Source organism: Micropterus dolomieu, linkage group LG13 (genome assembly GCF_021292245.1).
Source record: "Micropterus dolomieu isolate WLL.071019.BEF.003 ecotype Adirondacks linkage group LG13, ASM2129224v1, whole genome shotgun sequence".
Classification (NCBI taxonomy): Eukaryota; Metazoa; Chordata; class Actinopteri; order Centrarchiformes; family Centrarchidae; genus Micropterus; species Micropterus dolomieu.
In genome coordinates this window covers 15094008-15108728 of record NC_060162.1, presented here as the reverse complement: position 1 = coordinate 15108728, position 14721 = coordinate 15094008, and the positions used below count along the sequence as shown (strand labels likewise).

At 38.4% G+C, this 14721-nt stretch overlaps 2 protein-coding genes across 2 annotated transcripts in view; both read left to right on the top strand.

The window, feature by feature from the left end:
• Nucleotides 1-9349, top strand: part of LOC123982215 (sushi domain-containing protein 2-like) — a 9714-nt gene extending 365 nt beyond the window's left edge. Inside the window, exons 2-16 of the mRNA XM_046067638.1 lie at nt 194-431; nt 732-883; nt 1019-1186; nt 1284-1458; nt 1639-1840; nt 2701-2786; nt 3568-3836; nt 3934-4068; nt 4220-4378; nt 5523-5771; nt 6232-6415; nt 6892-6986; nt 7080-7259; nt 8425-8521; nt 8686-9349. Coding sequence (XP_045923594.1) covers nt 194-431; nt 732-883; nt 1019-1186; nt 1284-1458; nt 1639-1840; nt 2701-2786; nt 3568-3836; nt 3934-4068; nt 4220-4378; nt 5523-5771; nt 6232-6415; nt 6892-6986; nt 7080-7259; nt 8425-8521; nt 8686-8731 — 2435 coding nt within the window. The 3' untranslated portion in view covers nt 8732-9349. The remainder of the gene's footprint in view (nt 1-193; nt 432-731; nt 884-1018; nt 1187-1283; nt 1459-1638; nt 1841-2700; nt 2787-3567; nt 3837-3933; nt 4069-4219; nt 4379-5522; nt 5772-6231; nt 6416-6891; nt 6987-7079; nt 7260-8424; nt 8522-8685) is intronic.
• A 2220-nt stretch (nt 9350-11569) lies between these two features.
• LOC123982380 (heat shock protein beta-1-like) lies at nt 11570-12474 on the top strand. The gene is made up of 3 exons (XM_046067866.1): nt 11570-11960; nt 12138-12201; nt 12303-12474. Exons 1-3 carry the CDS (start codon nt 11570-11572, stop codon nt 12472-12474), a joined length of 627 nt encoding a protein of 208 aa, XP_045923822.1.
• Nucleotides 12475-14721: the final 2247 nt, after the last annotated feature.

Sequence of the window (14721 nt, the reverse complement as noted above, 5' to 3'; positions counted from 1 at the left end):
TGTGTGTATGTGTGTGTCTGTGTCTGTGTGTGAGTGTGAGTGTCAAATCATATCTTCAAAGACAGAATAATGTAATTAATTATTATTTAGAAAATTAAATATGTTAAAATAGTGTATGCATCATTAAATTCAATGATACATGCATTGTTTTCAAATCTATGAGTTTTAAAATGAAACTGGTGGCACACTCCAGACTCCATACTGAAGACCTCTTTCTCCTTATTTTTGACAGGACAGACATGTGAAGGCAGCTGCGGGGGAAAATTAGACTCATGTTCATGCCATTCAACATGCACGTCTCTGAAGAACTGCTGTACAGACTATAAAGAGTACTGCGTGGAAGTCTTTCCATATTCCGGGTCCATTTTGGGTGGGACAGATTTTATTGTCCTTGAAGCAAATTTTAATAAGAGCTCCAAGATTGTATGTAGGTAAGACTTTCTTTTACACCTTAGTGTTTACACATTCCTAAACCTGCTCTGGTTATACCTTTGATTGATTACGGTTGAGAGAAATACAGTGACTAGGTAGACCTTAATATAATTTTTAGGTTTTTAACACTTTTACCACCCCATTTTCAACCCCATCTCATCCAAAGCAATTATGAGATGGATTTGAAAGCGCTGAAAAAAACGTGTAGACTTAACTTTCACTCTCAAGTATAACTTCTATTACAGTAAAATTTTACAGTTGAAGTAGAAAACGTGCTGATTGCTCTTTTATAATGGCAGGTTCAACAACAATACCAACACTGTGGGGTATGTGGATGAAAACAGCAGAGGCCATTGTATCTCCCCACTATTGTATGAAACAGGATGGGTCCCTTTGCATGTTTCCTCAGATAATGGCACCACATTCAGCAGAGTTGGAACCTGGTTCTCAGGTACAGTAACTGTCTGCATATTCTTAGGAGGATGATCTCAGAAAGCTTCCTTAAATTTTCATACCACATTTTTCCCCATTTGTTGTAGAAATTACATTAATATATAATTTCTCTGATTCAAATGGGTTTCTCCAGTACATACCGGCAAGTTAGATTCTAAGTTTAAGGCGACTATGGTCAACTCAACAAAATGGCAGTACTATGGCACACCTAATGTTGGAGGCACTCTTGAGATGACATGGAATACCACTTTGGTCAGAGCAGAGAGGGTCAATATAGAGCTCTGGGGATACAGGGAGACTGGTGAGTACACCTGTATATACACAGCATATACACTTTGTAAGTCACATTACCATTGATTGGGTAAAAACACAAAATTCTGTAATGTGTTTTTCTGCAGGAGAGGTTTATACAGAGAACTGGCACGGTGAGTGGAAGTATCTCTACTCACTTGCAACGGATCAGCCCAACAGTGGCTCCTTTAGCTTTTTGCCCAAACCAGCAGAGAACGGCTTCTCAAGTTGGGAGCTTGGGTCTGTTCGGGTCAGCCCCAGCACCTACCCTGATGGCATGTGGTATGTACAAACATTTCGTATAGTACAGATGAGTGTGATAAAAAATATTATTCTTGCAATTCAAGATATCTAAATCATCCAAAGATCATTATGTATTATTATTATGTCTAGTAAAAAGGTAATTAATTATTATACATATATTTAATGAAAACAGCTGTTATTGTCTTTTGTTTCATTCAGGAATGTACAAGCTGCATGGACGGAGGATCACGCGCTGGCCTGGCATCTGGCGGAGACGTTCAGGCAGAACTCAACAGCTTGGGCCCTGGAGAAATGTTTAGCATGGGACCAGCTGGAAAATCAGCTGCCCAACTTCCTCAGTGAGATCATAGACTGCCCTTGCACTCTGGCTCAAGCGAGAGCAGACACAGGAAGGTTTCATGTAAGTGTGATGAGGGGCAAATTTAGATTTGTCAGCATTCACTAAAAACAACCTTGCAGTAAAAGTTTAATAATTAAAATTAATTAATGCTTCACATTTGTCACAAAGAAGGACAAACTAGCTAATACACAACAAGGCAAACAAAAGCTGCGCTAGATCTTCTTGGCAGATGAAATTGCTGGAATTGACTTATTTGTGTGTGGGCTGAGAGGGGAACATGGAAAGGCCTGTAAACAGTAGGGTGCCTTGTATCATCATTTCACAGATGAATGACTTGAACAGAAACTCAGACTGTATGCAAGGCCTGAACTCATAGACCCCCTTCAGGACCCTACGGAGAGGAGGAAGGAGAGACAAACAGAGGAGAGTGAAGTGTCCGTGTGTGTGGGGGGTGGGGGGCTCAATAAAAACTGATAGATAGCTCCAATAAAAGTATGTCATTACTTTATGTGTTTATGGTGGTTGTCATCGGCTGCAGCCTGTCACTAATGTTCACTGCTTATCAGTTCAAAGTCAATGAGATGCTCTTCGCTTATTGTAGAATTTATAAAGCACACACATTCTCTGTAAGATCAACACTTTTCAGCATTGACCTTTGCAGCACTGACCCTTTTATATGTTATTATATACAGTATAAAGCATTTGCTGACTAACTGCTGTCAAACTGTGGACAAGCAAACTGGAAAACTGAGTGGTTGCTTTTGTCATATAATAATTACTGCTAAAAATAAAAGGGGGGCTTTTTGTGTGTGTTTTAGTTAGTAGTATTCATGCAGTTCTCCTGAACTGCAGTTTATAAATGAACACAGTGAAACGCACACGTGGCTGCCTGGTCACAGATGCTGTATCTCTCTCCTCAGACTGATTATGGCTGTGATATAGAGAAAGGGAGCGTGTGCACCTACCACCCTGGGTGTGTTCACTGTGTGAGGGCGATACAAGCCAGGTGAGTCCTTGACCCAAACTGTCAACTCGTCCTCATGGTTGGGTGACATCATTGTCATCACTTACATCATTAGCAGTACATTCACAACATATTTAACAGGGTATGTCTGTATAGTACAACTTTATTTACTATTATAATTTGTTCTGTGAAACTGGCAAAAGGGGGACAAGCCAGTGACCTCTAATAGGCTACATAGTTAAAATAGATAAAAATGGAGTGTTAACTCATCTTCTATGAGCAAAACAAAAAATGTATTGTTCACATCTGTCAAAACAACTTCATTAATCAAATGTATTTTTTGCTGAAGTGCCATATGTCATTGCTGGCAGATACTGTATATTAGCGTTTTGTGAATTTCGTCACCCAGATTTTTCACAATTGTGAATATTTCTGCCAAATATTTATACCACTAAGTTTTAAGGCACAGAAAAACAGAAAATGACAATTTTTGGGTATGTTTATTCTTGTAATGCGCTTTAGCCTTGTGGCTGCCTTTTACCTCCCCCTGACGGTAAGTAGCAGTAAATAAATACCCTCCTTATCCTCTTTGTACTCACATGTATGTTGACTCAGACTCTGCACGAGTCATCTATATGAATGCTAAACTTGAATTATGGCAATTGGATAGTAAAACTAACTCTGTGTACTGATTAATGGATCTCTTGTAGGGGTAAAAAAACATCATGCCATTTCTGTACATAAATACCCAAAACCAACATCTATTTTAGTTGTAGGAGTGTTCACTGTTCTAACTGACAATATTGTGGAAATATATCAACAGTCCTAAGTATGCAGCAGGACAACAGTGTTGCTATGACAGCACCGGTGCTCAGGTCCTGACAGCAGATTCGATTGGGGGAAGTACTCCAGACCGAGCACATGACTGGGGCTCACCTCCATTTAGGAAACCACCTCGAATCCCTGGACAGTCCCACTGGGTCTATGACGTCCTGAGCTTCTACTACTGCTGCCTGTGGTCCGACAACTGCCACTACTACTTCAAACACCGGCCATCCAGTGACTGCAGGAGTTACCTGTCAGCCAGCTCAGGTGAGTAATTCATTAATTACAGTTTTATTTTTTCATTTTTGGTTCTATCTGTTTTATAAGATTATTGTTTAGTGTGGAGTTTTGTGTGTAATACTAGCTGTGGTATTTGGAGACCCCCACTTCATCACATTTGACGGTGTCAGCTACTCCTTCAACGGCAAAGGAGAATACACTTTGGTGACCTCAGAAAAGAAAAAGCTGACAATCCAAGGCAGAACAGAGCCTGTGAATGGTGAGCTACGGAGGGCACTGAGCTATTAAAAGTTTCCTTCCTTTCTCAGTAATGATCAGGAAGTGCTACAGCACCACTAAAGAATGACAACAAACATTAAATACACAGTACACACGAGCTATTATGACAATTACTTTCCCCTTCCTAATAGGTACCATGATAAAAGCAACAAAGCTGTCGGCTGTTGCCATGAAAGAAGAATCCTCTGATGTTATTGAGGTGCGTCTGGTCATCGGTCACAACAGCCTTGAAGTGCTGCAGAATCAAAAAATCCTCTCCTTTACTGAACAGAGCTGGATGGACCTTCATGGTAATAATCTGATTCACCTAATTGCTTATGATGAAGTCATTGGTTTTACTATGATTAATGAAATTTTATACCCATCAAAAAGTTACTTCCCAGACCAGACATTTGAGTGTTTTTGACAGCAGCGCGACTCAGAAGTGCAGTAATCCGTCCTAAACCAAGGCATTCTTTTTTGATAACATTAAGAGACTGTACAGAAATTATTGAGGTTGGGAGGGGTGCTAAATCTTTTATTTCATCTTATTAAAAAGCAACAGCCTACCCAGTGTTATTAATATTTTTTATGGACCCTCCCCTGGGCTTGGAACTACAATACCCTTTACTCAATATCTTAAAATGATATATTCATAAAAAACATTACAAAATGGTTAAAATGAAAAAAGCACCTTGTCGGTGTGGTTTGATCAGATTTGATTGACAGTGTCATGGCATACACAAACTCTACAACACTTATCAAATTTTGATGCTAAGGATTTGGATATTGGAGCAACATATGTGACCATTACAGGATAATGGTCAAGGAACAGGAATGGTAAAGGAACAGCACAGATAGAAATGGAGTGGTATGTAACGAATGTAACTAAGTACTCAGCTAAGTACGGTGTGTACAATGTGAGAGACTTTTACATCTTAGGCAACTTTATACTTCTACTTCACTATATTTGAGAGTCCGATATTATCCTTCTGACATCTGTAGTTACTAGTTACTTTACAGAACGGCATTCTACACACAAAACATGTTGAGAGTCAAAAATCCAACAATGAATAAAGATGTTAAAATTACCTCCACCTTAATCAACTATAACAATAAAATTCTGCTTACACATGCAGGAAAAGTATCAATGAAAAATCATCCGGTAATATGATATACAGATCTTTAAATTAATATAATACATGATGAGTCATTTTACTTTTACAACAGAAACATTTTCAATGCAGGACTTGTAGTAGAGTATTCTTACACGCTTGTATTGTTACTTTTAGTACAAATAGATTTATCCCTGCACTGTTCCAACTTTGGCAGATCATTTTGTTCATATAGGACCCTGTTTCTCAAGAAGAAGATATGCCTTTGAAAGTGATATCTTGATATATTCTAGTTAAAACTACAAGAGTAGCCTTTATTCTAACTAAATCTCTCTTCTAGGTGTATTTGTGTTTGCTCCCACCTCTACAAATGTGACCGTGATGTTCCCCACTGGAGCCGGGGTGGAGGTGCGACTGAGAGAGGGAACCATGACAAGCACCGTGCTCCTGCCAGAGGAGTTCAGAGACTCCACTCTCGGACTGCTGGGAAACATGAACGGTGACGCCAAAGACGACCTCGTTCTTAGCAACGGTCAAATTGTGCTGAACCACAGCAATCCAGAGGAGCTGTTCAGCTTCGGCGCAAGCTGTAAGAAAATCTTGGGACACAGACTACAGTTGTGAATATGAATTACATTAAGATTATTTTCTTTCATAAAGACCAGTGGATTGTGTAAAAAATTTGATATCAACCCTAATGAGAAATAACATATTAACCATTTTATGGTGTGTGAAACATTAGTTAATTATTAAATTAGGTAAATAAAAAAACTTAAGACTAACATTAGGCAACTGTGTAAGTAAGATCAGGACTTCTGTCAGGTTTAAAAAGGTAAACTGCCATCATAAATGTATTCTTTACAGTAGATATGAAATGATCTCTGACCAAAGTCAAGATCCTTTTTGCCACATCATTTCTTTTTGTATATATCAGGCATTTCAGGAAATGACTCTCATTTTATGAAATATAATCAGATGATCTTGCTAAGTTTCCCTTTAAATTTAAGCACTTTCAATGGTAAGTGTGTATCTTTCTTTTTCTGTTACAGGGGCTGTCAAGAACAACTCTGCTTTGTTCACATATGATTCAGAATACCTTTTGGACACATATTACTATGGTGCCCGACATGACTTTAGTTTTCTTCCAGTGTTTTCTGTCCCTGAGAGTCCAGATGATCCATTAGCCAACCAGGCATCTGAGATATGCTCTGGAGAGGGCTCTCAGTTCTGTAGGTATGAGAAGAAAACTTTGAGTCTACTTTTACTGATTCTAATAATGAATTAAAGAAATGAAATAGTGTTTTTATAAAACAAACACATCAGTTTCGAATCCAATTTTGGCCATCTCAGTGGGGCACTCAGTTTTACACATGTGGCTCTACAGGGAGCTTTCTAAAATCTGATAAATTAACCCTGAAGATGTCACAGTGATGTCATCAGGGTTATCTCGGCTCGACAGTAATTAACAGTTATAAACTGGAGGTATGGAGTTTGAAAGACATGAGCATTAACCAGACATGGAGCGCTCACAAAAGAATATTGAGTTGCATCATGGGAAATGTAGGATGCAGTGTTTTTAGAGCTCAACAGGGACTAAAAGTAATGATATGTCAGCTTCTGGTGATTCAATTTTCAACTTTATGTAAATGCAAGTAATTTTCATTGCAGTGAAATAATTTCATTAACTGATCAGTACCACTGTCCTGCAGGTATGACATTCTGGTAGGTCGTAGTCCAAAAATGGGAAATGCTACCAGATTATCTTTCCAGAGTCACATTTCTCTTGTTCAGGATCTAAAGCCAGGTGAGACAATGAAAAGTCTAAGAACACTTCCAGTGATTGCTATGTACAACTTTTACTTGGTTTCACATTTTTTGTTATTGTTACACTGTGCAGTGGTCTCCTGTGGCTGGCTTTCACCACCAAAGAATGGAAAGAAGGAGGGGACCACATATTTACAGGGAGCTAAGGTGCTGTTTTCCTGTGATGACGGCTACACTCTCAAAGGCTCAGCAGAGCGTGTGTGCCAGCAGAATGGCCAGTGGTCTGGAGAGGACACAAACTGCGTGGTTCCCAGTATGAATAAATGATTACAGGCTTTCCTGTAACATCGGGCTTTCCCAATGATTTTGATCTTCACAAATCAGCAATGGCAAATGTGTGAGTGTCTGTATTTAAGAATGCATGTGTGTGTGTCTTTTTGTGCATTATTTGATCTATCGAATCAGCTCTTTGTTGAAATGCAAAACAATCAAATCACTGAATAATTACTTACAAGATTAATGATTCTAATATAAATACACACATCAAATTAGAAATATAAATAATTTAGTAATGCAACAACTCCAACTTTCCACCTTCTCGCTTTCTATAGCCTATTTTATGTTTGCTAAAAACAAATATCTGTAGAATATTTATGTTATATGTATGTATGTTATGTCGTGTGTGGATGCACGTTGTAGGCTACGGATTGTGTTTACACCTAGCCTGCCTAAGATCTGAACACAATGCGAGCCAGACTACCTCCAGGTGTGCTTGGGCAGATCCCATCATTGACACATATTCTGCTGAAGTGCACACACAGCTTGTGTGAAGATGCAATTATTTGTAAGGAGGATTTGCATTTTGATTTTGCCTAAGAACTTAGCCTTGTTTTGGTGATAGCCTAACTCTCACTCCCTCTTATCCCTCCTATCATTGATGTTTGCTGATTGCATCGGCTGGACTAAATTGGCTTCATATTTTTGTTTCAGAGCTAGAATTGTCAGAGGAATACTTTTACGTCCTATAAAAGAGGAAACCGTAAGTTGGGCTGGCAGTTAGCTTTTTTCCGATGAGGGAAAGGGGAAAGGCCATGGTTTAAGAGTCATTGTTAAATGTAATGGTTGGAAAAGGTCAGACTTTGCTTTTTACTTTCTTCAGTTCTAGCTACATTTGGTAATTTATGGTGGAGGGAGAGTCATGCATTTTTCCCTAGTAACTCAGGGAAGCTCAAAAAAAATTATTTGTAGTCACACCCCAGATTCCTCCCTTTGATAAATAACAAACTGTCTCTGACAAATAACTGCAACTTCCCCACTTTGATTCTGGTTGAGGACCTCTGTTGCAGCTACTCTCTCTTCCTATCTAAATCTATGCAGTAAACCACTGGAGGCAAAACAGAATCCAACAAACTACAGTTAATACTTATTGCTTCCTGTAAGGAGCATCTGGTTTAAAAATTGGTCTGGTCATTTTTCAGATAATCTTGCAGGAATTGTGGCCGGTTCAGTCATCGGAGCTGTCGCACTGATTGTAATTATAACAACAATTGTTCTCCACTCCAGAAAACAGAAAAGGTGCGGTACTTTAGTTGATGCATTAGTTACCTTTAAAGTAATATTTCTAAAATGCAATAATTCATTTTCTTGATATGGAAAGAGTTTGACAGAGGCTATGCATTGCAGTTTCCTGCTAAGGAATGAAAATAAAGTATTTCTCTTCACTGTTTTATTTATTTCAGAAAAGCTGCACAGCCAGATGGAGTTGTGACAATTGAGACATTCTAACCACAACTCTTGGTTGCAGTCATACTGTTTGTGTTCATGTCGTCATCTGCTAGAAAATGAAACAACTTGAAAATGAATACTACATGCTTAAAGACATGCTTAGATAACAAAACACAGAATAACACAAAAGAGATATCTCTTTTTGGTTATAAACCTCCAGATTTAATACATGCTGAGGTTGAGCAAAGGTCCGTACATAGTTAAAGAGTAACTACACAGCATATCTTTTACACGCTACATATTCCATGGCAGACGTGTATTGTTGCACTGATTTCTACAGGTTGAAATTTCAACCCGTGTTGCACTTTTGACCACACCCACCACCAAAAACTACAGCTTTAGGTTTACTGTAAAGTGAAAACAGTTAATGAAGGTTAGTGGATTCATCTACTTCACATTCAGTCATCAAGTTGGATGATCTAAAAACTTCAGGCCTAAATCAAGAACTCACTGTAAGTTTGTTCAATAAGTGAACAATAATAAATCAAACTCCCATCACAGGTGAAACATTAACGATGCAACATGCTTTTGTCTAAACACTCCATTATTATTAAAGACAAAGAAAATCTTTGTCATTTGGTCAGCTCATTAGATCACCTGTGTATTTACAGAAACAGGAAAAACTATGCGATTAAATTAACTCTGCACTGTGTTTACTGGTTGTGTATGATAATCAAATGCTGACAGATATTGTTATACTGATTCAAATTTGTTGGACAATAAAGTTTTTCAAATGCAGTATATTCTGTAGATTAATTTCAGGGTGAATCTTCTGTATGATTCCTATTAGCTCTGTTATGTAGCACATTTAAGACTTGATGTTGACTAAGATTTTCTTCTTACATACAATAACACATTATTGTTCTTCTGATCAGCATCAGTACTGCGCTACAATGTGTGTAAATGTTATCAGTTAACTATAACACCAACAATACATAAAATAAAATATTACTGTATTTCACTGCGGCTCGTTTTATACTTCCATGCAAGGCAATACATGCACAGATTACTTAAAATGTACCTTCACAGGAACCTAACAGCAAAAGTTAGCTTAGCTGCTAAATTGACATCCTAAACAAAACAACAGACTAACATGTCAAAGCGAGGTTCATGGGAGCCAACTTTCCCACTCTGCCGTAACCTTCTTTATGCGACACATATACACTAATTACACACATTAGGCTATGCTTGCTTACCTTCAAAATACAGAAGTGACAGCACATTTTGTTGTGGTAATCTCCCTCTTGGGAAAAGTTGGCAACACTTTGTCAAGTTTTCTCTTACAATGCGCCATGCCTGTGTGCAGCACTTATTATTTCACACCCTTATTATGAGATGCCCTGGACTTTCAACTAACTCGTCAAAGTCAAAGTTGAATTATTTAAAGTTTTAAGTTATATGACATTACATAGGCCACATGACTTATGTCACGTAATGCACTTATTGCTACCCAAAACATGATCTTTTCCTAAACCTAGTTTTGGTGCCATCACCTAACCACCATTTTACAACGTCAATTTTACAACATCAACCACGTCATAAAAAAGCTTAAGGGTAGGCTACCTTGTTTGTCAAATACAGTTTGACACCTTGGGATGAAAAGGTTTTGGAGGTGCATTTATGATAAAACCACAGTGTGCATAGCACTGTATCGCAATTTCTCCACTGGAACGGCACCATAGAGGGAACCTCCAGCACTGATAGCCTTCTCCAGTGATCGCATTGTTTAACTCATGAAGTAATATTAATGCTTCTTTAATTTTTAAAGTATTGTGCTCAGAAATTACACAAACATTGTCTGCTGATAATACGACTGGTCACATTGATTGCAGTATTGCCTACAACGTACAGCAAACTCTTTGGTTTGAAAATTAGATGGGCCTAGAATAAATAAATTAGATAATTCAATATGGCGTTGCTAACAATAGTCCATCTTCCCGGCAATGGGATCGCTTCAAACGTTATGTATTACTTCTGCTGTTTAGTTACTGAACTTTTAAATTGTATCTCTGTATTTATCTGGTTAATACCTTTGACTAATGCTTTGGATGAGCGTAGATGGAAAGGCCATATTGCCTCATTAATAAATAGCATTTCTCTCTGACGGGGAATGGCTTGATTTATTTCTCAAATGCTCGGGTCATTCTTTGTACAAAATAACACCCGTGAAGACCTAGCTCTAGATGCAAAATTCCTCACTACCACTCGACTGCGTCAGGCCATCACTTTGTCTTGGATGTAAACATGTCTTGTATGCATGTTGTAATTTGCCCTCCATACTTATCAACGTTTGTTTGGTCTGGAGTTTTTTTTTCCTTCAATCTTGTGTTTAGAAACAGGAATTAAATCTGTTGTTTACTGTGTGACTGTGGATGTTCATGCTGTTCCCTCACATAATAACACAAAGCTGTGATTTCTATGGACAAAGGGCGGCAGTATGTGACAAGACTGCAGAAGCCACTGCTGAATAAACTGTCTGCTTGCTGCTTCCAGAGTCATTCGCCAACAACTTGCCACAGACACTCCAGAGATATAAATACAAATAATTAGCATTATCCTCTCCCGGTCCCTGGGCAACAGAGGGGTAACAACCCAGCTCATGACATACAAGTCATTCTCACCCCTTAGATCACACTTAATGCTGGACAAGTGTTAAAATGAATCAGCCGGGTATATAAAGTGTGTGAGTGGAGCTTTACAGATGCCAAAGCAGCATTTTCCTCAGTTCACTTTCAGCTGCTGTCCAGGTCATCAATCTAGACTTGTTTGTCAGGGTGGAGCTACAGGCTTTGCAGTTTCAACATCCTTCTCCTTCACTCTGAGCTTATTTTCTAGGATATGGGTGAACCAAATAAAATATTATCCCGTCCCATTTTCCGCCGAGATGTGGGCTGGGATCCTTTCCCAAACTGGACACAGCCGAGTCGCATCTTTGCGCAGGATTTTGGCCTCCCTCCATTCCTAGAGCCCAGCGATCTGGACTGGATAGACTGGGCGAAGAAGAGACTGGCATCTTTCTCCTGGCCTGGGTACACTCAAACTCCCCATCTGCCTCCATTCAGTGGTCAGCACCCTGCGGCGTTGAACCAAAAGGGTCTGAGACAACTGACAAGTGGAGTGTCAGAGATCCGAACAGGGCAGGACAGCTGGAAGATTAACCTGGACGTCAATCACTTCTCGCCTGAGGAAATTACTATCACAACCAAGGAGGGTTATCTGCAAATATCAGGTATACTGCACATGCATCTCTGATTTTCCATAAGTTATTTGAGGAATATGAAACAAATAATGTGACTAAACCTAAGTAGAAGCTTCATTAAAAGTTGTACTACATACACAGACATTTGAGCTAATCAGTGTGTTCCTTATTATCAACATCATTTTTTATATTACTGTTCATTTCAAGGAAATCACGAAGAAAGGCAGGATGAGCATGGATTGGTTTCCCGGTGCTTCACCCGGAAATACAAGTAAGTTAGAGAACTTTAAAAAGTTCAGCTACACAAGATAACTGGGATTTGCTTGATTTGATGTGTTAGTTGCTGATAAACTTCCTCCTCATTTCTTTAAGGCTACCACAGGGGGTGGACTTGCAGCACATCAGTTCCTCTCTGTCTGGAGATGGAGTTCTGTCTGTAGAGGCCCCCGCCCCGCCTGGGACCTCCATCAGCAACCCATCAAATGAAATTGTCATACCCGTTCAGACCAGACAGATGCAGGATGGTGAAAAGGGAAACCAGTAAGCAGAATTTGAAACTACAATCAGTTGTAGCCCAAGTTGTGTAGCAACCTGTGCACTGGCATAAGTAAGTTTGTTACAGCTTATAAAATGTCATCTGTAACAACAAGCTTGTTTTCCTGCCATAAGATACTGTCAAATACACAAAATACACAAAATGCACTGTCACCAGTACAATTACTTCTGGTTGTTCAATGTTAAAGGTGGACTCATCAATATAACACAGACTTTGAAAATAAGGAATTATTTTTCCTTGTCAGCACTAAGCATTACCTTGCATTTCTAACAACATACCATCACCTTTCCATGCACTTCTAATGTCTTCATTATATATAAAAAAGACATGTTAATAGCTGTAGTTGTGACCTTGCATGACCTAAGGGACTGTGGAAATTATGGCTGACAATACTGGCCAAGAATGGACAGTGCACTACTGGTTTACTTGTCCTGGATAGTAATTGACTATTTGTATCTAAGCAGCTTATTTACTGTCCATCAAATAGTGCTTCTGTGTAACAGGGCAACATAATAGAAGACGTATAATTAATTTTGTTTTGCTTTTGAGGAAGAGAAACATTGTAGAAGTTGTAATGTTTGTAATGAAAGTTGTGTGTAAGTATAAGATGTAATTAATGACCAGTCTAATGAAACTGTCCTGACATCCTATAATGTTCCACAAATGTAACAGCTTCTGATAAATTAAAAACATCATTTTCTCTTTTAGTGTCATTCATTACTGATGCATTTAATAGCAGATAACAGGATTAACAAGAAGCAGTTTACAGTTTTGGACAACTACTTACACACAAAATCATTGCATGTCACACGATTTTTGAAACCTCTCACTCAAAGAGCGAAACACTATACACCAAATCTCCCAAACCATAAGCTACAGTATTTATAGCCTTTCACTGCATTTTTCTCAAAACACTACACACAGTTCTTTACCTAAGACACAAAAATCTAACCAGAAGTGACTTGTTTTCCTTTTTCAAACGTAACCACTTATGCTACACTTCACCAGGTCACACACCCACTCCTCACATGCGCAAAGAGTAACTGCTTACTGTAATGTTTTGCCAAATAAATATTTTCTGTTACAACATTGCATTGGTGTTTACAGTGTACTTTTCAAACCCTCTCAGCAGATTACTTTCACTCTTGAACATTGTATGGAAATGTACACATAAGCCCATGAAAGACAAAAGTGTGTACATGGTATATCCAAAAAACATACTATTATAAATTCCCCATTAGATGAAAATGCTTCATTTTGAGATGCATTTATGGCATGCTGAATGCAGTGTGCAGTTTTGGGAATTGTGAAAAAATGTGTAAGCAGTTGTTAAAAAAAAAAAGGAATTTGTATTGATTATTCATCCATTGCCATTTTCTCATGGTTTGCCGAAAATATCAAATGGTCCACAAGAGGGCACTGAAGTCCTGTTTAGTGTAATATCTGGACACTGCCTTATTTACTGTTTTGAGACAGTTTTGTCTAAGTTCATTTAATTTATTTATGTAGACCTTCATCAGTAGTTTATCTCAAAGACCTTAACAGAAAGCAGCCTACTTAGATTTATCATAATTAGCTGAAGTTTGTTAAACTGAATTTATTTCCTAAACGTTTTGCTACAAACACTTTCTCTCACACATTATATATTGCATCTGTTTTAAACTCATCAAGTGATAGGGATTTCATTTAATTTTAGTATACAGTAAAGAATGGCAAACGAGGTGCCAATATAAAACGTGGCACTCACTTCTTCATGTATTAGGAAAAGGAAACAGTAGGAGATGGAGGTTAGCTGTTGTTCCAGAAGCGCAGAAAACCTAAGTATGTACATCTCTGACCAAATATAAATGCATCTTCAAACTGACACTGTAGAGAAAGATACTTTAAGTGCTATGCAATGAGTATTATTGTATTAAGTATCATATTACCCTGAATCTGTCCTTTTGAGGAATGAAAATTCAAGCCTGCAGCGGTGGATTGCCTCTGCTCAAGCTTTGGTTTGTTACTGATCAAGATTCAAAAAACAGCAAAAAAAATGTGTTTCCTTCTTTCATTTATTATCTTCACCTCAATCAATACTGTGTTAAAGAAGAGCTTAAAATATCTTTAAATTGTCCCGGACAATAAGGTTAGCTTTGGCCAACAGACTGTAAACATGCATGAATCCAGCGATGTTCATGTGCAGAACTTTCCAATAACAGCCTCACAGTTATCAAGGGGGGGGGGGGGGGGGGG

What these genes read in the sequence shown, in the direction of transcription:
- LOC123982380 (XM_046067866.1), top strand. Translation starts at nt 11,570, where the DNA reads ATGGGTGAACCAAATAAAATATTATCCCGTCCCATTTTCCGCCGAGAT. An exon ending in GGGTTATCTGCAAATATCAG is followed by an intron (nt 11,961 to 12,137) that starts GTATACTGCACA and finishes GTTCATTTCAAG; the next exon opens with GAAATCACGAAGAAAGGCAG. An exon ending in TGCTTCACCCGGAAATACAA is followed by an intron (nt 12,202 to 12,302) that starts GTAAGTTAGAGA and finishes CATTTCTTTAAG; the next exon opens with GCTACCACAGGGGGTGGACT.